We start from the raw sequence: 25558 nt of genomic DNA, 5'->3' as shown, positions 1-25558 counted from the left end.
GCAACAGAAATAACTTTTCATTTTTCAGGATCAAGTAACATTCTTTTCTTGATAATGTTCCACTGCCTTCAAGGACACTTACTTGATGTAATGTCATTACATTTTAGTACATGAGTACTAAAAACTCATTTAAAGGACTGCAAAGTCTAACCTTTAGTTAATCTGATCTACCTAAGTGAATTTTGGCCAAAATATTAAAGAGATGTCAAAGTTTGGGGTAAAAATTTTCTGCCAATCTGAATTTAACATTGGTAGTGATGCTCTTAGCACATTCTAAGATATACATTACCTGTATTGCCCCAGCCAAAGCCTGAAAAGAAAACACGCACCCCTGCAGCAAAAAAAAATCCCCGGAAACAAACAAACAAAAGCCAAAACAAAGAACCCCCCTGTGTGATTAACGTTTAAAAAGGAGAAATTCCGGTGGTTTAAACTGAACTGCTTGCAGGTTCTAGCTTTCTAAAGCTCTTTGCTGGACTTCAAAGCGATAATCACACTGCTGGGTTATAGTTTTGTGGATTAAACAAAGAACTTCTGGTTTACGTGAGCAAACTGTGTTTAAATGTATTCTAGTTGTCTAATACAATTATCGATGTGTGCAGTGTGCTGGTGTAGTCATCAGCTCGGAATGGCTCGTTAGGCGTAGAGGAGAGAATGGTCTTCCACGGAATCTGAATAAAAGGGCGCTTAGCCCTGGATGTACCTTAATTATTTTAGGGTGGCGTAGGTTTTTTTTTGTTCTCGGGTCTGAACTGTAACCATCATTCATCAGATCAGTGGAATAAAACTGGCTAAACGTGGAGCTCTCTGCGGCTAACTAAAAGCAGCCGGCTTTTGTGTTCGGTTGCTGAGTCCACGCCAGCTCCAAGCAGGAGATGGGTTGCCACCTAGCGAGGAATCCGTAGGTAGGTACGCACGTCGGCTTGGAGTTCCACCAGCATAGGAAAGGACAGGGATGAAAGAGAACTGGGACCTGGCCGTTTGTTTCTGTTGCTGTGCTGTCGACACGATTGTGCTCATACGTGTTTGTGCAGATACCCAGAACTAGCCAGAACTAGTCTGGCTGAAAAATAGCTGTGAGGGGAGAGGGAAAAAAGTGTTTGCAGTCGGATTGATTCCTTGATCGTGTTTATTGGGCAGTTGTACAAGGAGTTGCGCTAGCATGAAGGGGAGAGATGGTGCAGGAGGAGAGAAGGAGTTGACAGAAGAGGGAACAATTACTACCTTTAATAGGGCTGCTAGTTTTAAGTGTTTGTTTTTTGTTGTAGTGAAAAGTGATAATCTGTGTAACTTTGTGAAATTATGACCTTCCAGTCATTTCAATAAAGACAACTGCTGTGACCTTACAGGTGAGCATGTTGCCAGTTCAGTGCTCCAGCCAGCGTGTAGCATTCTTTCACCAAATACACACCTTATGTCTAATTGTTTTTCTATTTTTTGTTTTATTTTTTTAAAGAAGTTTCACAGCACGTTCTGAGAGATCTGCTGCTGCACGTACCCTTCCACTTCCCTCTGTTAAAGAATTTATTGTATCGCAAAGTGTTTAAAGTTGTGGTTTGTAGTGTAACAACATGTGGTCTAAGGTAATTGGGAAGGTGTTGGGTTTCAGACTATTACGCAGTATTGCATAACAGGTGGGAACATGGGATTTAATATAATATGGTTATCAGTAGTAAACCCACTTTCATAATTTGATTGATCATGGCTGGAGAGTCAATGACTATTTTCAATTTCCTTTCATTAATTATTGAAAACAGAGCAATGTTAGGAGAAAAGGAAAGTGGTTCAGATTTTACAGCAGAGGTTCAAAAATGTCTTCAGCAGCAACTCCATTTCTGTTTGGAAGTCCAAACTTGTGACAGAGAGAACCGTACTTAATCCTTTGAAATTAATTTATAGAGTTTTTAACACTACTTCTGATTATCATGTCCCTACTTGAGTTTGTGAAACACTTTTGAAACTGCTACTTTGCAGCAGGGAGAACTACTAACAGTGTTTTGAAATACAGATTGTGCATTAAAAAAACCACCAAACAAAAAAAACCACAGGAAGTGTTGGTTTCACTTTTCTGTGTTTCCCCTCTTCTTCCTCTGTTCCCCTACCTCTCAGAACCTGCTGTTGAGTATAAACTGAGAGGATGTAGAATGTAGAAAAAACTTACAGGAGAGATATGGGCTTATCCAATCTTTGTTCCTGCTTGAGAAAGATTAGATTTAGTTTGTTGTTGTTTTTTTTTTCTTTGTGGTGGGTGCTTTTTACAAAGTTGCTAAGAATTATCATTTAATTAAATGAAATTAAGTTATTTGGTTTTAATTATCTGCAATGAGCAGCTGTCACTATTCTTTCAGACATTCTTAAACATTTTTATTAGTTCAAGTTGATTCATTACCCAAAATACACCATCTTATTTATGAAGCATTGCTTATTTGTATGCCAATAAAAATGAGGAAATGAGTAAAAGGAGGGAGGGTTTGCTTTCATGGACACAACCATGCAAATCAATTTACAATGTCTGTCAGATATGTGATTCTGGACAAGTCTGGTGGATGTATCAGAAGTCATGAGAGAAAAGGAAAGAAAAGTGTTTTCTCACACCCAATTTCATGTATTTAAAGCTGATGGAGTATAAACTGAGGAAGGAAAATTGCCTTTTAAGTCTCCCAAGACACCCAGATCCAGCTAAAAAGCCATTAACATGTTTATATTTATGTCCAAGCACTGAGAAAGAATAGAGTAGAAAATGGAAGTTATTCAGAATTTAGTGAGCATCTATAAAGTCTGGTTCCACAAAATGGACATTTCCATAGATTTCTGCATGGGGGGCTCAGAAATGGATTCTGGTTGTTGAGTATTAGGTGTAACTGCGTTTTATTTTTCTTCATGTCATTGTTTTGTTTCCAAATGCTACAGTAGCATATAAACAAAAGATACCGACTGGAGATGGATTATCTCACATTGTCATTGTAATTGCTGATTACCATGGTGTTTTTATCAAGGGCCGTTCACAAGCTGTGTGCGTTTGTTTCTTTTTGGTATGTGTTTTAAGCATGTTTGTTAAGGTCGAGATTGATGATACCAATTGATTATACTGTAAAAGATTTGATGATGATGGAGACACTTTGCAGGGAAAGGTGTGTATTTGGGCTTGTACTTGTGTTTTGCAACATCCTAAGCAGCTCCGAGTGCTGGCTTTCGTAGTCTGATATGCTTTCTCCTCCCATATTCTTTTCCATTCTTCTAAGCCAGCTTCTGTACTTGAGATTGCCCACTGAGCCATTTCACATGCTAAGACTGCATGACACCGAGCCGGGGGAGCGGGGGGAAATGAATGGGTTTTTTACTGAGTTAACACTGAAATGGTTTGGTGTGTGGTGTGACAAGCTCCAGGCTGCTGCACAGTGGAACAGAGGGCAAGAATGTGTGTGGGATGAAGGGAGAAACAGCCAGCAGTTAAATCAGCTTGGCTACCGCAGAGCTTTAGCCACCCCAAAGTGTGTGGGAGGAGAGGCAGGAAAGCTTTTACTACTTGTTGAGGCAAGGAATCATTAACTGGTCAGATGTATCTGTGCGATGAGGAGTCGGTCACATATTCCAGGAAGGTAGGCAGTGCGGTTTTAATTAAGAGAAAGGGGAATACTCTCTCGTGGAAGAAAAAAATAAAAAAGTCTTTGGGGCAGAAACATCACTGTGGTTCTGTAATATGAGCGTTTGATTGCCAATGTCAATACAGAATGTTCCCACCTCCAGCTGCTCGTTCCTGTTGCAGTATGTTGGCTGTACTGAGGGCTTTTATGACTTCCTTGCTATATTATTAGAATAATAAAGCCTAGAAGTAATTTTCACAGAGGAGAAAGAATGAGCAAACAGAGAGGGGATAGGGAAGCTTTTTAAGCTAGTATTGCAATGAAAGTTTGCCTGGCTTTGGAAGTGTGACCTCATGTACAGTATGATTGGTGAAACTAGTTTGCTGTTGTGCAGGTTGCATCGTGTGCTTGTTACATGCTGTCTTGAGGCAGAGGTATATAGTGGTGTGCTTGGCTTGGAAGTAGTCAACTCCTTTGGAGCCCCTTGAAGCATGGCGTGTAGTGTAGTCTTGGCTACTAGAAAATGGAGCAGACCTGTATTAAATGCAAGTGGCAAGTTTTTGGTGATGGGAGGCTGCAGGGGCAGCTTCTGTAGGAAGAGGCTGGGGGCTGTCCTGTGCTGTACACTGCTGGTTCCAGATGGCTCCAATAGACCAAAGCTGAACCCATCAGCCATGTGTGTGGTACGTCTGTGAAAATATTTAAGGAAGGGTAGGAAATGCTAGAGTGTGGCATAGGGAATGTGGAACAAAAAGAGGGAGTACCAAGATCAGGGAAGGAGAAGGTTCACCATGGCATAGCAGATATCCCCTGCAGCCTGTTGAGGACCCATGCTGGAGCAGCAGAAAGGTGTGATAAGGAAGGAACAGCAGAGAGGAACCACTGTGTACTGAGCATGACTCCCTCCCCCTGCACCACTCAGAGTTGGTGGGTAGAGGAGCCTGGAGTGAAGGAGTGAAGCTGAGCCTGGGAAAGGGGGGAAGAAATTTGTTGGTTTAATGTTGTATTGGTTTTGGCTGCGACAGTTAATTTTCTTCATAGTAGCTAGTATGGGGCTATAATCCAGGCTGCTAGAGAGCATCTAATTCTTCCATGCTGTAGGATACCATGAGCATACTTTCAAAATGTGTTCAGTATGTTTGAGATGTTTTAAAACCTTGGGTATCAGACTTTGAAAGGAAATTCAGTATTTGCCAGAATTGTCAGAGATGCGTAGGATATTAGGTAGTTAAGTCCCATAGAAATGTTAAGTGATGCTCATGTTTTATATTTTCTATCAAAGATTGACATATCTTTCTTTGCGATTATTTAGAGCAGTTATCTTTTTAGGGCTTCCAGCAATTCATTTGCAGTGTCTCTATCCAAACACAAGGCTACGTTTTCTCTGTATGGTGATTATCGCTGGGAGTTCCCTTTTCCATCTTGGAACTTTTCTATTTGTTACAGAAGTCTGAACTTGCATGCCATTTTAACAACTTCAGTGACTCTCCCTAAATAATTAGTCACGTATAAAATGGAAACCTGAACATGTCTCCAGTTGATAAAAAAACCCTTACAGTTTTGTAAACAGAATGAAATTCTGGACCGCTTATTGGTAAAGGTAGTGTAAAATGACAGCTTTTAAATGCTTTTCAAATTATGATGTAAAGTATCAGACTGCTTGCTAAGCAAGTTAAGTGAAACACCACATCTTTCTCCCTATTTCTGGTTGTGTAACAATACCTTTCATGCCATTGGCAGAGGAACTTTTAAAGCTTGTGCTTTTAAACCTTGCTGTTCTCTTTATTATCGCTGTTGGCATTAAAGTTTAATTTTGAAAGAGTGCTGACAGAGAAAGCTTAAAGAATGGACTGGAAAGTAATTTCTTCAGCCATACCAAGAAGACAAAAATGAATAGAAGACATGTTCAAAAAGGATTCAAATATAAAGTACAATAGTCCAGCAATTAAAAATTATGGTTTGGTTTAGATTCTAAGACTTTGTCTTACCTTAGCATATGTTCTTTTACCTAAATTTTATTTACTAGTGAAGGAAACTGTTTTAAATATTAGATACATAACCATTAGTAAATGGTACATGTCACCTCTTGCTGCTTAAAGCTGACTTACTCCATCGGCAGATTCTAGAGTTGTCCTGAGCTCTTTTAGGTGTTTGGAATATGAAAGGCTTATTTTGCTATGGGATGTGTTGGACCTTTATTACTACACAGCATGGCTAAAATACTCAGCAGATGTTTAGAAAACTTAGAGGAGGTAGCAAATATTTCATACAATGTTATATTCAGAATGATAAATTACAGACAATATGGTGGCTCACAAGATAATACTGGGATTTTTCTTAGGATAACTTCAGTCACCTGCTTGCAGCCAAACATCTGCTTGGTTTTATGTTGTATTCAGAACTGGAACAGTATCTATAGGCACTTGGGATTTTAATTACCATTTGAGGAATATGTGGAGATGAAATTTAATTCAGTCCAGTAAAAGCATTTGATAAAGGTTTGAGTAGATGATGATGTCATTTTTTAAGTGAAAACAGTGACATATATGTGCCATCTCTGCCTTTTCTCCTCCTTCCCCTTTCCTTTTTACTGGTCTTAAACATGACATATTTTGACATTTGGGTCACAGTCCAAATGGACTTCAGAATCCGTCATCTCTTTTCTGCCCTTTGCCTTTGTTGAATCAATGTGGTATGTACTCGTCTGTCTCTTTATACCTAGTTTTCTTCTTCCACAATAGGTCTACTGTTAAACAAGTTCCTGCTGTTTTTAAAATAGGACTTTGTTCTGCTTTTAGCCCCGAGACCCCTTAGTCATACAAAACCTTGTTCTTTGACTTCTGTTCATTTGTTTTCCTGTTTCGAGATTTTATTTTCCACTTCTGTTTCTCCTTCCTCTGGTATGATGCTCAGTCTGTGAGCAATTGTTTCATCCATGCAATATTACACAAAGGAATGAGGTAAATGGCAGCATATATTTTCTTCCTCACAGTTCTACTTTCCTTCAAAATATAAATAAAGCCCACAAGAAATTAAGAGAGTAAGCAGCCAAAATAAACTATTTTGAACACAATTTCTATGTGTAAATAAAGCAGAACTTTTTTGTAGTTGCCTATTGGATTTTCACTTTGCTTTCCATCTAAAATAGGTATCAGATACTATGGTGAAGTGTGGTAGCATTAAAGTCATTATACAGTAAGAGACAAAATAAAAGCACCATATTTTCTGGAGATCATAGTCATTCACAGAATCACATAGTTTTCTATTCTCTTATGCTATCCATCAGTATGCTTACCTGTGATGCTATTTAGGAAAGACTGGATGTGTACTTCAGTGAAAGACAAGGAGAGCCTCACTGCCTAGAAAAGAGGTGTTAATCATCTAGTGTGAAATCAATGCCTAAACATGATGGAAGGGAAAGTTACAATATGGTTTTAGTAGTTACTTTGCATGAAGGTGATGTAAAAACTGATATGCAAGTATTTTCAATAGTGAAAAACATACTGGTGTTTTCTTACTTGATAGAATTTCATCTCTGTATAAAGGAAAAATTTTACATGAATTTCTTTATCTAAATTTCTTCTGCATCAGTGAAAGACAGTTATTTGCTTCTTTTTGCTGCTCTGTTTGCACTTCCTAAGATGACATTACATAATGGTTTCTAAGGGGTTGCTCTACTCATTTTGCTTTTAGATTATATTTGCAAGGATGTGAGGGAGGAAGCGCATAATGCAAGTGTAATATGACAGTTCTATTAAGAAAATTTCCACTTTGTGAATCTGAAAATTTTTCTTGGATTAAAATTTAATCATTTCCAAATTCTGAGCATTTCTTCCAAATTTATAGATGACTAAAAGATCACAAGTCTAACATATATCTGAGTAACCTGTTAAATGCTTCACGTGAAAGAATGTTCATCTTGCTGCTTGTACTTTTGAATGTTGTTGATTCATGTTAGAAATGTAATAGGACACATATGAAGATAGTGCATTTTAAATTTCTTTCTAGTGTAGCACAACAATATGGTAAGCATTCTCAAATCGAGAAAGTATTTGTATTTTCCCATAAATACATATATAGGTCATTCTTGAACAATGAACAATTGTATGGAAAGAGAATAGAAAAGTAAAATGTCTACTTCAGAATACAGACTGGCATTTTCCTCTCTTCTCAAATTATCATCAAGGCTATTCATTCAGGACTTTGGTATTTTTCTAGAATACTAGTGGTAAGTTTTAAAAAAAAAAAAACAACACCCACATTTAAAGATGATTAATGAACAAAAATACCAAATATTTTCAACAAAGAAGAAAGAATATTAATTCAGTGTGGTTTCCTTTTTTGCATTTCTGTACTAGCAGAAGGATTGATTTGTGATCAGAAAAAGTAAGTGTGTTGTTTGGTAAAAACAAAACCTCTCAAGCTTTGAGAGATGTCACAGTGGTTTCTGCTCTTTCTTTATTCACAACTCTTTCTGCTTTTCTCCCTCTTCTCTAGAACAGAGGTGCAAGCTAATACAGGCTGGTAAAAATTTATGCCAGTGTTATTTCATATACTGTGATTTATTTATTTCTTTTTAAAAAAATCACTATTAAAGAACTGCAAGAAAATTAAACATACGAAAAAAACTTATTTGCTTATGAGTGTGATCAGATACCAGTATAGATTTCCTACACAGGTTGTAGAGTCTCCATTCTTGGACATGTTCAAAATCCAACTGGATGTGGTCTTGAGCAACCTGCTGTAGTTGACCTTGCTTTGAGCAGAGGGATCGGACTAGAGACCTCCAGGTTTTAATAGTTCTGTAGTGTGGTGAAAGAGCCTGTCTTCTGTATTTGGAGATAATTTTGCAGTGATGTTGGATATTTATGATGAAAATCTTGGTGTAGTCTGCATATGTGCATTAAAGGAATGTATGACTCTACAGTCCTTCAGATTATGACCAAAGAGATCTTTTATTAATAGGTCAAATCAAGAAAGCCTGTTAAGTTTTGTGTGTTTATATTTTGAGATCTGTGTGAGTTTAAGTTAATTTCACACAAGTTCTGAAAGAGAGTAATTAAATATCATCTCGTCAGTGTTCTTTATAAAGATTAAAGAATTTATTAGAAATTTCAGATGTGTATGTCTTTCCAAACAGTGTGTTCTAATTGTTTTCAAATTTTTTTTTTATTCAGCAGCTTGAATATATAGCTAATATACTACTTCATTATCTTTCACAGATCTGAAGAGAGAAGCCAGTATTTGTCACATGCTGAAGCATCCTCATATTGTTGAACTATTGGAGACATACAGCTCAGATGGAATGCTTTATATGGTCTTTGAGTTGTAAGTTTCTCTCTTTGATTTTACCTTTCTTTGTTGTCATTTGCTAAATAAAATCCTAAAACTATGTCTGCTTTCACCTGCTTGTTTTGTAGCTCAGAAGTCTTGAGCGCCATGAAAATATTTATTTCTGGCCAGTACAGGTTGTCCCATATAAAAAAAGCTGTCACACTGCTAAGTGGCTGACATCAGGCTGATTCTTTATAGCATGCTTTTTAAGTGCAGACATGCAGTTTATTGATGGCTGCTGTGTCCCTAATAGGGTACATGAGAACGAGTTAAAAATCTGCTGATGGTCATCATCTTTGGGTAACTGATGGTATTCTATTCCAGTTGTGAAGTTTTGTTTGTTTTTTTTCCCAGACTATTGTTTCTTTTGCACTGCTTTTTCCTTTTTTTTAAGTATTTGAGTATTCTTGTAAATCAATATACCTGTTCACATCATATGAAGAGAGGCATTTGTCTAAAAGATATGTTTTGGAAGTTTGAATGTAAGAGTTTAGTTACTGTTGGCATATGGAAGGGTGAACAAAACATGGCTTTTCAGCAGTGTACAGGTATTTTTAGTCGACAATAAGAAACAAAAGGGGGGCAGCCCCTAAATCGCCACATTCCTTCTTTGAGGGAAAATTTTTAGTCCTTCTTGAGTTAGGTTTTAGCTAACTGGGAAGGACAAATATAGACATGCAGAATGCTGATTTGTGCACTTCTGTATTCAGTCTTCCTTCTCTTCTCTGCGCCTACCAGCTCTTCTTTTTATATCCCTCATATATGGATTCCTAGTGTGTCTGGGCATATGTGTTTTTACCTCTTTAATTTCTCTGATCTTCCAGCATTATGTTTTCTGATGCATTTGGCCTGCTTATGTTGGAGCAAGCCACATCATACCAGTGTGTTAGGTTGAACTGGCATGTCCACTAGAGCCAAGAATTTGACATGAGATATGCACTTAAAAAATAATTCTCACATGTTAGTTTTACCATTGAGGTAGAGAAGGCGGCAGGAGGTAACAGCAAAAAATTAAAAAAAAAAGAGATGTAAAGCTGAAAGTTGTTGCTTTTAAGTCTTATGCTTTTGGGTTTGTTTTTTGGGGGTTTCTTTTTTAGGTGAGTTTATAAACTTATGATTGTGTGAAATACTTGTTTCATGCTTTCCTTTTTGTAAGTTTTGATTCAATACTGACTTTGGTTTTTATTTTGTAAATCCCAAAGCATGGACCAAGGGACTTTAATTATCCTATTATGAAATAATTATGTACACCTTAGGGAGACATACTGTGATAATTAACAAGATTTTGAAATGGAAAAAAGGTTTTGCTTCTATTTTTACAATGCTGGTAGCTCAGAAATATGAGACAAAAGCAGTAATTATTTTTTAATGACAAGCCTATTATCATTTATGTTTGTACACATAAAAAGTAAGTCTGAACAATTAGAATTACTACACGAATACTGTACCTGACTTCAGGCCACATGAAAGAAGGAAATACAAGGCTAAATTATTTGAAGGATAATAAATCTTTACCATCTTGTATGTCCTTGTCTCCCTTGTACACTGCAAGACATCACTTTTTTGTAACAAACAGTGATTAGAAAATGAGACAGTAGGAACACCTGTGCTCAAAATGTAGCAGGGAATGGAAGAGTTGTGGGTGCAGTGTATTATGCTGAAGGGGACGCTTTGGTAAAGCGATTCAACAGAAGACTGATGTTTGCTGTGGAGTAAGACTGCATTGTGTGAGTTTTATTGAGTTAGTGGCATACTATATAATTGTGACCATAATAAGAAACTTGTAGTTAGTAGAAAAGCATCTATGTATTTGTAGGTAACTTATTTTTCCTCGTACTGCTTTCTGTTCATTATGCTATTATTATAACAAATTTAACTGCTTTGCAACAAAGTTCTGTCCACAGTAATAAAATATATTTTATTAGGGTCTAGTTATTCTGAAATGACAGAAAAGGGGAAGACAACACAGATTTGCAGAGGAGATATAAGCCCAGCTGGTGATGGGCTATTTGTGGACTGGCAGATGCTTTGCGTGAAAATTAATTCAGGTCCAGCTCATGAAACGCACAGAATAACCAAACCTAAAACTTTGTGCCATCAGTTGCACGTAAATGATACATAGGTGCACTACTGTTTCTCTTTCATAAGCTGTGAGCTACATGGAGCAGCTGCTAAAATGGCCCTGAATATCTTGCCAAATCTATCATATTTGAAAAATTACACGTTAAATAAGCAAATGCAGCATATATCTGATAACAAGAGATTGTACAACTCAGGAAAAAAATACAATCTGTGCCCAATTTTGAAAATTTTGTAAAAATAAATGTTTAAAAAATCAAGTCATAATTCATAGAAGTACTGATGAACATGAACAGTAGCAATGAAGTTTAACACAAAAAATTTAGCTATGTTTTTAACCACTTTATACAGAAATTCAAGCACTCTTTAGAATGGAGCCATCATGTCATGTTACCAGTAGGTTGCCATTAGCCATATGGTACTGCTGTAATAAACTCCATAGAAGCAGTTGGTCGTAATAGATGAAGTGCCTGTGTAGAGTAAGAAGCAGACCCTGTCCCAGAAAGTCTAATTCTTAAAGTAAAATTATTATTTTAAAAGTATTTAGATGTTATTATATCATAAATGAGAAAGTATGTGCCTGTGCCAAGTTATTTGCTCCCACACACACCCCAGCTGCTCCTCAGAAGGGTAATGGACTCTTTCCACTGATGGAAGAGATCCCTTGGAGGCTCTGGAGAGACCTTGCATCTGAGATAGGCCAGCTTTAGTCTTCATCATACAGTCATAGTTTTCTTTCCCATTCTGTGGTGTTATTTGCTGACAGCTGTATATAGAATCATAGAATCATTTAGTTTGCAAAAGACCTTTAAGATCGTAAAGTCCAACCGTTAACCTAGCACTACCAAGTCCACCACTAAACCATGTCCCTAAGAGCCACATCTACACGTCTTTTAAATACCTCCAGGGTCTCAATCATTTCCCTGGGCAACCTGTTCCAATGCTTGACAACCATTTTGGTGAAGAAATTTTTCCTAATACCCAGTCTAAACCTCCCCTGGCACAACATGAGACCATTTCCTCTTGTCCTATTGCTTGTTACTTGGGAGAAGAGACCGACCCCCAGCTCACTGCAACCCCCTTTCAGGTAGTTGTAGAGAGCGATAAGGTCTCCCCTCAGCTTCCTTTTCTCCAGGGTGAACAACACCAGTTCCCTCAGCCACTCCTCATAAGACTTGCTCTCCAGACCCTTCACCAGCTTCGTTGCCCTTCTTTGGACACACTCCAGCACCTCAGTGTCTGTCTGGTAGTGAGGGGCCCAAAACTGAACACAGTACCTGAGGTGCAGCCTCACCAGTCCCCAGTACAGGGGGACGATCACCTCCCTGCTCCTGCTGGCCACACTATTTCTGATACAGGCCAGGATGCTGTTGGCCTTCTTGGCCACCTGGGCACAGGCCGGCTCATATTCAGCCGGCTGTCAACCAGCACCCCCAGGTCCTTTTTCCACGAGGCAGCTTTCCAGCCACTCTTCCCCAAGCCTGTAGCACTGCATGGGGTTGTTGTGACCCAAGTGCAGGACCTGGCACTTGGCCTTGTTGAACCTCATACAGTCGGCCTTGGCCAATTGTCCAGATCCTTCTGTAGAGCCTTCCTACCCTGAAGCAGATCAACAGTCCCGCCCAGCTTGGTGTCTCTGCAGACTTACTGAGGGTGCATTCGACCTCCTTGTCCAGATCATTGATAAAGATATTAAACAGAACTGGCACCAATACTGAGCCCTGGAGAACACCACTTGTGACTGGCTGCCAACTGGATTTAACTCCATTCACCACAACTCTTTGGGCTCAGCCATCCAGCCAGTTTTTTACCCAGTGAAGCGTATGCCCATCAGAGCCATGAGCAGCCAGTTTCTCCAGGAGAATGCTGTGGGAAACCGTGTCAGAGGCATTAGTAAAGTCTAGGTAGACAACATCCACAGTCTTTCCCTCATCCACTAAGCGGGTCACCTTGTCATAGAAGGAGATCAGGTTAGTCAAGCAGGACCTGCCTTTCATAAACCCTTGCTGACTGGGCCTGATCAGCTGGTTGTCCTGTACATGCTGTGTGATGGCACTCAAGATGATCTGCTCCATAACCTTCCCCGGCACTGAGGTCAGGTTGACAGGCCTGTAGTTCCCCAGATCCTCCTTCTGGCCTTTCTTGTAGATGGGCATCACATTTGCTAACTTCCAGTCAACTGGGACCTCCCTGGTTAGTCAGGACTGCTGATAAATGATGGAAAGTGGCTGGGTGAGCCCTTCCACCAGCTCCGTCAGCACCCTGGGGTGGATCCCATCCAGTCCCACAGACATATGTGTTTGTCTAAGTGGTGTAGCAGGTCACTAACTATTTCCCCTTGGATTATGGGGCTTCATTCTGCTCCCCATCCCTGTCTCCCAGGTCAGGGGTCTGGGTACCCAGAGAACAAGTGGTTTTACTGTTAAAGACTGAGGCAAAGAAGGCATTAAGTACCTCAGCCTGTTCCTCATCCTTTGTCACTATGTTTCACCCTACATCCAATATAGGATGGAGATTCACCTTAGCCCTCCTTTTGTTGCTAATGTATTTATAGAAACATTTTTTATTGTCTTTTACAGCAATGGCCAGATTAAGTTCTTTGAGAGCTTTGGCCCTTCTAATTTTCTCCCTGCATAACCTCACAACATCCTTGTTGTCCTCCTGAGTTGCCTTCTCCTTCTTCCAAAGGTCATAAACTCCCTTTTTTTCCTGAGTTCTGGATAAAGCTCTCTGTTCAGCCAGGCTGGTCTTCTTCCCTGCCAGCTCATCTTTTGGCACATGGGGATGGCCAGCTCCTGCACCTTGAAGATTTCCTTCTTGAAGAATGTCCAGCCTTCCTGGACTCCTTTGCCCTTCAGGACTGCCTTCCAATGGACTTTGTGAAGCAGTCTCTTAAACAGGCCAAAGTCTGCCCTCTGGAAGTCCAAGGTGGCAGTTCTGTTGACCCCTCTCCTTACTTCTTCAAGAATCAAAAACTTTATCATTTCACGATCGCTATGCCCAACCATCACATCACCCGCGAGTCCTTCTCTGGTTGTGAACAACAAGTCCAGAGGGACACCTTCCCTGGTTGACCCCCTCACCAGCTGTGTCAGGAAGTTATCTTCCACACACAAGTGATCCATCATTAGTCTTGATTTAACTGTGACCTTTTACCTAACACAAGCATGTAGTCAATAGAATTATGTGAAACAGATACATTTTATAGTGTCAAAATAGATGAAAGCAATCTTTTTTTAAGTCTGTGCCTTGCAAAGAACAAATAATATGCAAAACTCTCCTGCTATTTAAAAATTCCATTTATGAAATGGGGCACAGTCTGGTTTCTTTAGTATTTGTTCAATACTGTGCTATTCTAGTGTCCTGGTTTCAGCTGGGATATAGTTAACTGTCTTCCTAGTAGCTGGTACAGTGCTATGTTTTGAGTTCAGTATGTGAAGAATGTTGATAACACTGATGTTTTCAGTTGTTGCTCAGTAGTGTTTAGGCTAGAGTCAAGGATTTTTCAGCTTCTCATGCCCAGCCAGGGCACCTGACCCAAACTGGCCAACAGTGTATTCCATACCATGTGACGTCCCATCTAGTTTAGGAACTGGGAAGGGGGGGGCAGTGATTCGCTGCTCGGGGACTGGCTGGGTGTCAATCGGCGGGTGGTGAGCAATTGCCCTGCACATCATTTGTACATTCCAATCCTTTTATTACTACTGTTGTCATTTTATGAGTGTTATCATTATCATTATTAGTTTCTTCTTTTCTGTTCTATCAAACCGTTCTTATCTCAACCCAGGAGTTTTACTTCTTTTCCCGATTTTCTCCCACTGGATGGGGGGGGAGTGAGTGAGCGGCTGCGTGGTGCTTAGTTGCTGGCTGGGGTTAAACCACGACATATAGACAGCGCTGTCCCTGTCACATCATGTTTGCTTGGTAGCTTATGCATGTGGCGGGGAGAAACACTGGTTTTATGTAGAATGCTGTTTTCTGTTTGGTATATAACTATCACTTTTGCTTTATATTCTGTTGCTTATGACTTTTTTTCTAATGACCATGGGTCTTTATCAATGACAATTGTCGTGGTTTAACCCCAGCCAGCAACTAAGCACCACGCAGCCGCTCACTCACTCCCCCCCATCCAGTGGGATGGGGGAGAAAATCAGGAAAAGAAGTAAAACTCCTGGGTTGAGATAAGAACGATTTAATAGAACAGAAAAGAAGAAACTAATAATGATAATGATAACACTCATAAAATGACAACAGTAGTAATAAAAGGATTGAAATGTACAAATGATGCGCAGGGCAATCGCTCACCACCCGCCGACCGACACCCAGCCAGTCCCCAAGCGGCGAATCCCTGCCCCCACTTCCCAGTTCCTAAACTGGATGGGACGTCCCATGGTATGGAATACACCGTTGGCCAGTTTGGGTCAGGTGCCCTGGCTGGGCATGAGAAGCTGAAAAATCCTTGACTGTAGTCTAAACACTACTGAGCAACAACTGAAAACATCAGTGTTATCAACATTCTTCGCATACTGAACTCAAAACATAGCACTGTACCAGCTACTAGGAAGACAGTTAACTACATCCCAGCTGAAACCAGGACAACAATACTTTGAGAAGGGTCAGCTACTTGCAATATTTCTAAAACAAAGCAAATGTTCTATTTGAAGTGTCTGAAGAGTGCATTTTAGACTTAGAGTACATTATATGCAGTTTATTCTCAGTATAATCAAAAGATGTGGACTGAGAGTACTTACCTTCCATGCTGAAGAGCTCAGATACATAAGCAGTGAGTGAATTGCAGACACCTTAATATCTGGTCATTTGCAGAATATTGTCTTGCCACTATACATAGGTGGTTTTGCTTTTCTTAGTGCATTCTAAGAGAGATTTATCTCTTGGGACATTGGAAGAACTGATCTTATTTACCAGTTAGGCTGCATATATGTATAGTTATATACATGTAACTGCCATTTAACCTAGCTAACGTAAAAATGCTTTAGTTTTAAAATCTCAAATTTATAAAAGCAGTACTTCAAAATGCTGCAATTATTTAGGTTTACATTAAGCATAAGCTGATGAGCATTTAAATGACAGCACATTCAATCACTTGGCTTTGTTGAAGTGTTAATTAAAAAAAGAAGGGGAAAAAATGAATGCTATCTATTTATTCTGCCTTATTACAATACTGTGAAATAGCACAGCTTCTTAGTTTCTGGAGTGAAAACTTTTTTACATTATTTACTTAATGATGTTAGGATTCCATTTATGGTTTTATTTTTAAACGCAGTCTCACCTGTAGTCCTTCATCTTTTATATGCATAATGCAAGTATGAAAGAACTTCCATCTAGGATAAAAATAAGTCTTAAATGTTAACTTTTAAAAGTAAAATCAAAACAAACTAAAAACTGTATTTTTCACGCCAAAACAGGTTGCTCTGATTACTGAAAGAAAATAATTTCAGATGCTTCTAGGTTTAAAGTTTGGGCCAGACTTTCAAAATATCCAACAAAAGGAAAAAACTTCAAATTCATTTTGAAAAGCTTACAATACACTTAGAGAAGTCATTAAATTAGAAAGTCTGTCTGTCCTAACTTCAGATATTTAAAAATTACACTCTAAATCTGAGGCATCTCTGTATGTGCTGTTTTTTCCTGTGGACTGAAAGGGAGCCTAAAGTGACTAACTCTAATTTCAAATCATAGAATAATTTGGATTGGAAAGGACCTTTAAAGGTCACCTAGTCCAACCCCCCTGCAATGAACAGGGACATCTTCAACTAGATCAGGTTGCTCAGAGCCCCATCCAACCTGACCTTGAACGTTTCCAGGGATGGGGCATCTAACACCTCTCCGGGCAACCTGTTCCAGTGCCTCACCACCCTCATTGTAAAAAATTTCTTCCTTATATCTAGTCTAAATCTACCCTCTTTCAGTTTAAAGCCATTACCCCTCATCCTATCATGACATGCCCTTGTAAAAAGTCCCTCTCCGGCTTTCTTGTCGGCTCCCTTTAGGTACTGAAAGGCTGCTATAAGGTCTCCCTGGAGCCTTCTCTTCTCCAGGCTGAACAACCCCAACTCTCTCAGCCTGTCCTCATAGGAGAGGTGCTCCAGCCCTCTGATCATCTTCATGGCCGTCCTCTGGACTCGCTCCAACAGGTCCATGTCTTTCTTATGTTGGTGTCCCCAAAGCTGAACGCAGTACTCCAGGTGGGGTCTCACGAGAGCAGAATAGAGGGGGAGATTCACCTCCCTCGACCTGCTGGTCGTGCTTCTTTTGATGCAGCTCAGAATGCAACTGGCTTTCTGGGCTGCGAGCACACAGTGCTGGCTCATACTCAGTTTTTCATCCACTAATACCCTTAAGTTCTTCTCCACAGGTTTGTTCTCAGTCCCTTCAACCCCCAGACTGTACTGATACTGGGGGTTGCCCCGACCCAGATGCAGGACCTTGCACTTGGCCTTGTTGAACGTCATGATGTTAACATGGGCCCACTTCTTGAGCTTGTCCAGGTCCCTCTGTTTCCATTGTGTTTGTATTTGGGATTTTTCGTTCTTTTTTTACTGTTACACATATTTGGTACATTGTAGCCTTGTTACTCAGAGACACAAAGTTTAGGCAGTTATCTGGTCTGGGTATGCTGTTTCTTTTTTGTCCCCGATAGCCTGTGAACTATTGATTGATTACGGTCGAAGGAAGTGATAGAGAATTTAAAGCTAACTTACGTTTGAGGAAAGAGATACCAGGTTTTCGTCTTAACTTTTGCTTAATATTTGTTGATTTCCTTCATTTGAAGGACAGGAATTAATAGGACCCCAGACTTCATTAGTATTAATGCTTAAAGAGCAATCTTTGGGGGCTTCCTGTTCAGAAGGCCAGACTTAGAAATCGAAATTTTGGCTCTCTTATAATAAGTAGCAAAATTTGGCAGAGCAACTGAGAATTCAGAGCATTGAGACACTGATGCATTGAAATTCAGGCATTTATTAAAACTTTAAGTATCACAGGCTATTAAGGTGCATTATTCTATGTTAGCAAAGCTTCAGAAGACCCACTTTTAAGCAAAATTAACTGGTAGAAGTCAATATAAAATGTTAATGCATATACTTGTATTTTCAAGAGTTTGTATAAACATGAACTAATTCACACAGCATTGCTATAAAGTGAGTATTTTTGTATGGCCTCATGATACTGGCTGACATGGAGGTTTTAACATTAAATTGGAGTATGGATTAAAGATTTCAGGTTAGGTACAGTACTACTTTTATGTTACTATGAAAATCAGTGCTTTTTAAGGATGCCTATGTTCTTTATTTCGTGCTATTTAATACTCGGGTTGAACAATTGCTATGAAAACACTAGTAGAAAATTTTTTCCAAGCATACCTATTTAGAATTACTTACTCCTCCTAAGATCATCTTCTATGCTGTGATTTAGGAATTAAGAATTATTCAGCGACGTTTGTCCATTGTTTGTGACTAAATGGAATGAGTTAGTTTATAAAGAGCACTGAAATTCATCTCTTGGCTGCCACCAAAGTTGTAAAAATGTCTCAATCTAAAGTACTGAAAAGTACTAAACAGATGCTGAGAAGGTAAACTCAGGAACATCATTTAATTGTCTAGAATGAGCTAAAGCCTGGATGCATGGGCAATATATAGAGAGTAAGAGTTTCTGTACCTCTTGGTCTTAATTTTCAGAGGTTACTACATAGCTCTTCAAAAAAAGTTAAATACTGTATTTTTTAAGTTAATTTATGGCAGTTTATTTGTTGTAAGTGAAGATGGCAAGTATATAAAAACTATCCAACTGAAGGAAAAAATGGTATTGTGCACAGACCTTTAACATACATGGTACAAAACTCAGTTAAGCTCAGTTACAAGCAATATGCCAAGTCTTTTTTTTTTTTTTTTTTAAGTAATAATTCAATTCACTAAAGCAGTGTTTCTTAAACTTTCTGATTCTTCATTGATAAATTAAGTTGTAGGTCACATCTTATTAGGTCATCTGCAAATTCAAAGCTATCATACCCCAGTATTAAAATGTAGATCCCTTCTGGAGTATACTGTCTATTCTTCAGAGTGACTGTTGGCCTCAGAACAGATTTCTGCATTGAATGTGATTCAGGAGTAAACTTTCTGGGCAAGTTGCAACTTATCATCAGCTTTGTGCAGAACAGTAGAAAGATTTTCAAGGTGCACAGTAGCACTGATCAGAGCTATGGAAAGAAACATTTATCCAAAGGGCTGAGATCCAGGCACAGTTCTGCTAAAAACATGGAAAAATCAATAGTAGAATATGGGAAATTGGGGGACATATTTCGTACTGATACCCAAAACAATTCAGATGTGGTGGTGGTGTCTGTTAACTCCCCGTTCGGAGTTGCTTGAGCTGGCACTTTCAGTGTAAGTACCATGACCTGTCCCAATCAGTTTATGTAGCTTCCGTGAGTGCCCTCTACTGGTATCAGGTGATTCTCTCTCAGATCACGAGCGTGCTGTAATTTTGCCAACTTTTTTTGCATATTCCTCTTATGTCTTCAGCATATATATATGTGTGTGTGTGTGTTTATTTTGGTGGATTTTAACTTTTTAAAATTATTTTTATGGTTCTCATGTGCCTAATGCTGTTAGTCCTTAAAAAACCTTGAGACTTCCTGAAATTTCATTTCATTGGTATCTCAAAACTTTAATGCTCTTACATCACATAATGCTTTCACTTTCTGCAAAGTCATCTTTTAAGTGGTTGTCATATTGCTGAGTTTTTAGTCTGTTAGTGCACTGAATTTTCTGGGGTTTCTTATAACTGAGGCTGACTCTTGCTTTTGCAGCCTCAGCTAGATAAAAGTCACCTAAGATTTTCTTATAAAATTCAACATCATTGGGGTGATACAAGCCTTATTTGTACAGGAAGAAAAATCTACTCCTGGAATAAGATTTTGTCTTGAAAAAGTAGTCAGTTAAAGTCAGCGATTAAAATAGATCTGCCACATATTTGTGCTTTTGAGATCAAAAGAATTCATCTTAATGGCATAAAACTTTCAAACATTACTGCTCACAGTCTGTAGCAATTTTTAGTATCAAAACAATTTAAACTAATTGAAAAAAAATTTGCAAAAAGAATTCAAACTGCCACTTACTGTTACAAAATTTAAATGAAAAATGCTGGTATGTGTAAGTGAGAGGTAGAAATACATGTTCAAGACCATTTTGATTATAAACACCTTGTTTAAGAGAAAAGTTAGTGTAAAGGAATGACACTTGTGGCTCGGTGTCTCAGCAACTATTGATACTGCTAAAAATCTTGAGTGCCTCTGGATATTTATTTGTGGGGCTTGTTAAATCCGAAGGTGGTACCAGGTGCTGAAATAACTGCCCAGGAAATTTTTTTTCCACCTACTTAAATGAATGTGCATTTCTTTTGGTCACCAGTCTCTCTTATAGTTGTCAGTGCTCTATCTACATGATAGTGTATTTTGCATGGGGATACCTTTTGGATTTATTTGGGAATTAAAGCTCCTGCACATTGTTTGTGACTCATTAAGAAGTTTTGCATTGCAGGTTGTGGAGGTGCCCACCAAAGCCATTCTGTCACTCCCCCTCTCCCCCCTCCAACTCAGCTGGACAGGGGAGAGAAAATATAACAAAGGGCTCATAAGTCGAGATAAGGACAGGGAGAGATCACTTAACCAATTACCGTCATGGGCAAAACAGACTCCACTTGGGGAAAATTAACTTAATTTATTGCCAATCAACCAGAATAGGGTAATGAGAAACAAAACCAAATCTCAAAACACCTTCCCTCCACCCCTCCCTCCTTCCCAGGCACAGCTTCACTCCTGGATTCTCTACCTACCGCTCCCAGTGGCGCAGGGGGGCGGGCAATGGGGGTTGCAGTCAGTTCATCACACGTTGTCTCTACTGCTCCTTCCTCCTCACAGGGAGGACTCATCACACTCTTCCCCTGCTCCAGCGTGGGGTCCCTCCCACAGGAGACAGTCCTCCACAAACTTCTCCAGCATGGGTCCTTCCCACGGGCTGCAGTTCTTCACAAACTGCTCCAGCGTGGGTCCCCACGGGGGCCACAGGTCCTGCCAGGAGCCTGCTCCAGCGCAGGCTTCCCACAGGGTCGCAGCCTCCTTCAGACATCCCCCTGCTCCGGCGTGGGGTCCTCCCCGGGCTGCAGGTGGAGATCTGCTCCCCCGTGGACCTCCCTGGCCTGCAGGGGGACAGCCTGCCTCACCATGGTCTTCCCCACGGGCTGCAGGGGAATCTCTGCTCCGGCGCCTGGAGCACCTCCTGCCCTCCTTCTGCACTGACCTGGGGGTCTGCAGGGCTGTTTCTCTCACAAATTCTCTCTCCTCTCTCCAGCTGCAGTTTCCTGTGCCCCAGCAACTTTTTTTCCCCTCTTAAATCTGTTATCCCAGAGGTGCTACCACTGTCGCTGATGGGCTCGGCCTTGGCCAGCGGCGGGTCCATCTTGGAGCCGGCTGGCATTGGCTCTGTCGGACACGGGGGAAGCTTCTAGCAGCTTCTCACAGAAGCCACCCCTGCAGCCCCCCAATACCAAAACCTTGCCACACAAACCCAATACACAGGTGCATAACAAAGCAAAAGTAATTGTATGCTGACATTCTGGATAGCTTACCAAAATGGCCCTGATGACGCTGGCTTCCTAGATACCTTGCAAATTCTGCTTTTTTTTTCCCCCCTTGAGTCTTTGGTGGAGAGAAAAGAAATGTGTAAATGCTGAAAATGACATGTTACAATTGATATTTTGGCAAGTGCCTTGTTATGCATGAATTATAATGTGATTTTTATTGTTCCTGTTAAGTCTTGTTACTCTCTCCTTGCCCCGTCAAGCAGTGAACATTTTTAGATATAAATCTGCCTTAGGTTACTTACAGGAGAAAGAAAGGGAGGGCAGTTACGCCACACCAAACTGCTTTGGTTTTAGAGAAATGGTAGTCTAATTTTAGCCTAAGGACTATCAATATACGTGCATCTAAAAGTGTTAATACTACTCATCGTGAGAAGTTAGGTTATCAGAAAGACTACAGACAATTAGGGAGAAAAGGAACAAAATTATCAAGTATCAGAGCTAGCGATACAGTATGTGTGCTGTCACTGTTTTCAGGTGCCTTCAGTGAGGCTGTGAGGTTTAAAATATCTTTTTGGCTTCTTAATTATCCTTATGAGAATGCTAACTGGAAAAACTATACTACATTTCTATAGCATTTTTTAAAGTCTTCATTTAAAATTCAATTTGAGTAAGATTTTTGTATAACTACAGTCTTTATGATAGAGTTGCACTTGTAATGCTTTTAAGAACAGACTTAATGTAATGTCATGCATTAGTTGTTAACTTGCAGAGCCTTCTTGTACAGGGCATTGACTTTCTGCTGTCTTGCGCACCTTGTTCAATGAGCGGTTTAAGCAGTAGAAGAAATGTTTGGTTTTGCTAATGTTTTGAGAGAACTGTTATATGATCTGAGGGGCATAAAACAGTTAACCTGTGGCAAGCCATATTCTGTTAGATTACCTATTAAATGCTGGTTTAGTTAGTAATGCATTGTATCCAGAGTATTTTATATAAGATTTATATAAGTGGAGTAAATAGATTTTTTTGAAGCATTTTTCCCTCTTTTTACCTGCAGTATGGATGGAGCAGATCTGTGTTTTGAAATCGTGAAGAGAGCAGATGCTGGATTTGTGTACAGCGAGGCTGTAGCCAGGTATGTATTATAATTTTAATTAATCCCACAGGATAAATGGAAAATAATGGAATACACTGTTGTACAATCTGGTAGCTAGAAGTTGGAATACTATAAATAATCCTGTTTCCACAGTCTGAATGTTTATTACAATAATTCACATAATCAAAGTAGAATTTTGGAGCATTTTGTCATTTACTAGTTGTATATTTGGATGGGATTATTGAATAAAATAGTATTTCACATCCAATACTTAATTTTCTGTCTTTGCCGTTTATGGATCTCTCATACAATGGCATTAGGTGACTTGCCTGACAAGTCTGAGTTTTATTCGTCTTGCTAGATGGAGTTGTCTCCCGTCTCCCCCCCCCCCCCCCCCCGCCCTTTTTTTTATATATCACTTTATTTATGGTCACTTCAACTTTTCACTTAGGAGGTAAACTAAAGTCAAAGAGTCTATATAATTGCAGAAGGACAACAAACCCCATTGTCCCAGTGGCATGATAATTGAGCTCAAAGCCCATGAGACTCTTTGTTTGCTTTTCTTGACACTGTAGTTTTTTTAGCATCATAGAAGCCAGGTTGGAAGAGACATCAGGAGGTCTCTATTTCAACCTTCTGCTCAAGGCAGGGTCAACATTTCATTTGGATTATGTTGCTCAAGGCTTTGTCCAGGGGGGTCTAGAAAATCTCCAAGGATGGAGATTCCACAGCCTCCCTGGTCAACTTGATCCAGTGCATAATTATGTTCCTAGGGAAAAACATTTCCTTATAACCAGCTGGAACCTCCAGAGGACAAGGATTGCCTCCCTTAGTCCAATAATAATGCTCTGCCTGATGCAGCACAGGATGCTGTTGGCTTTCCTGGCTTTCTGTGGTCAGTAATCTGTCAGGGGATCCTTTGGACACGGGAGAAAGAAGTTAGTCTTCAATCTGCATCAAGCAAGTCAAGATCTTGGTTCTGTCCCTTTCTAGTTAAATCAGCACTGATACTCACTTTTTGCCTTTCTGTGTTTTGTTATAGAAGACCTGAAGGGTCCTGACTTCCTTGTCATATGAAGCAGAATTACTGAACATTTGAAACCTTTACAAAATGGAAAATGCAGATTTTTCTTTTCTAATTTTCCTTGACTTCAATCAGAATAATCCTCAAACTTTACATTTTATTATTCATTATTATAAACACAAACTCTATTCTACTGATCTCTGCATACTTAAGGTTAAGTTGGTTGATTTAGTTTTACATAGTTAGACTCTTAAAACTTGGTTTGTTATATGTTTATAGTAATTTTCCCTGCAGGTTTGTCATGTATGATGTCTTTGTTTTTTCAGTCATTACATGAGACAGATATTGGAAGCTCTACGTTACTGTCATGATAATAATATAATTCACAGGGATGTGAAGGTAAGGGGTTTTAATTTTTCCTTTTTTTCACCACAATAATACAAACTACAGATTTTTGATTTCTGTAATTTAAAGGAAGGGGGAAGCTGTAGAAAAGGAAGCTATATTTGCTGAGTGTGTGTTTACTCTTACTGTGTCATGTAAGATTAAACCCAATCTCTAATTCCATCAATATAGAACATTTAGGAGGTCTTTCTTCACAGATTACATATGCATTTGATTGCAAATTACTTTCAAAGTCAGTTTAATTTCTAGTTTTTGAATATTCATATGAAATCTGCTTGCTTTTTTTTTCTTGTTAGGCAAGTGTGTACATAAATTAATTGCATTAATTAAACTGGAATTGGTAGATCAATGGCATCGTTTTGACAGCATAATGACAGTCTTCATCCAGACTAAGACTTCAGAGATGTGCATGCTTAAATGCCACAGTATTGGTAGTATTACCTACTTCTTGCAAGCAGTCTTATACACTTATTATGAAAACTTCTCTAATACAAACAAGTTTGGGAGGAGAAATACAGTGTTTAACAACAGTGTATGTACATACTTTTTTTGATCTGGTAAATTTTGTACTATTTCTATGGATATTTATGGAACTAGTTTATCCCAAAATACTGTCATGTAAGTAACTGGGAGTTTTAACCTAAGTGGGTTTGACTCTCTTCAGTTTGAATATACATATTCGTTGTTAATGTCGTAGTCTAAGATAGTTATTCCCACTTGTCTTCTCTAAGAGTTTGCTTTTATCCAAAGTGAGTTAAGCATTATAGGAATTAATGAAAATTCTGACAAGCTCTGATGGTGCAGTTTGAGGAGTGAATCTCTGGTTTTAGTGACTGGAGAAGATTGAGAGAGGGTAAGCTGTGCTTCAAACTCCTACAGGTGATCTGTGAGGGAAGAGAGTACGGACACTGAACTGATGATTTTCTTTTAAAGAGTCATTTGGTCTTGTGTACACAGGTATTGCAGACCTTTCTCAATCTTCTTCCTTTCCTTCTAAAATCAAGAAAATTATTCCATGTAATAGGCTTTTTTTTTTTTTCCCCTCTAAGTTTGGTATTTTAAAAGTCATTTCTTACAGCAAATTCTAAATACAGCCTCTTAATTGCTGGTAGAGTGTCTCATCTTGTTCTGTCTTGAAGGTTCCAGATTCTTTTAATTGTTCATTTTTGGTATCACAGGAGATTTCAGAATTAATATCATCTTTATGTTGCTGTGTGTTCCTGAAAGCTGCACCTGTTTTTGTTGGACTATGTTACTGAACGAAAACAAATTTCAGTTTCAAGGGCCTCTGAGGGAGGCCCATTTTGCTGAGTATAAAATGGGAGTTTATTTTGTAGCTTATTCAGACTCTGAAAACTTTAAAATCACTGTTTTTATTAAATACCATCCTTAGAAATAAACCTGTTCAGTTACATAAGTGAGCAAGAATTTTTAACGTAT

General features: G+C 39.2%; 1 protein-coding gene across 21 annotated transcripts in view; it reads left to right on the top strand.

The window, feature by feature from the left end:
• The window catches only part of CASK (calcium/calmodulin dependent serine protein kinase), a 242662-nt gene that overhangs the window by 97168 nt on the left and 119936 nt on the right, over positions 1-25558 (top strand). For all 21 annotated transcript variants that reach the window (XR_011324962.1, XM_069784985.1, XM_069784982.1 and 18 more), the window contains exons 3-5: positions 8807-8912; positions 22651-22728; positions 24040-24112. Coding sequence is in view for 20 of the 21 variants with exons in the window: in XM_069784985.1 (XP_069641086.1) it covers positions 8807-8912; positions 22651-22728; positions 24040-24112 (257 nt within the window). In the remaining variant the exon portion in view is untranslated. The remainder of the gene's footprint in view (positions 1-8806; positions 8913-22650; positions 22729-24039; positions 24113-25558) is intronic.

The sequence above is a fragment of the Haliaeetus albicilla genome, chromosome 6 (genome assembly GCF_947461875.1).
Source record: "Haliaeetus albicilla chromosome 6, bHalAlb1.1, whole genome shotgun sequence".
Taxonomy (NCBI): Eukaryota; Metazoa; Chordata; class Aves; order Accipitriformes; family Accipitridae; genus Haliaeetus; species Haliaeetus albicilla.
The sequence above is the reverse complement of the archived record's forward strand: the minus strand, read 5'-3'. Positions and strand labels throughout refer to the sequence as shown.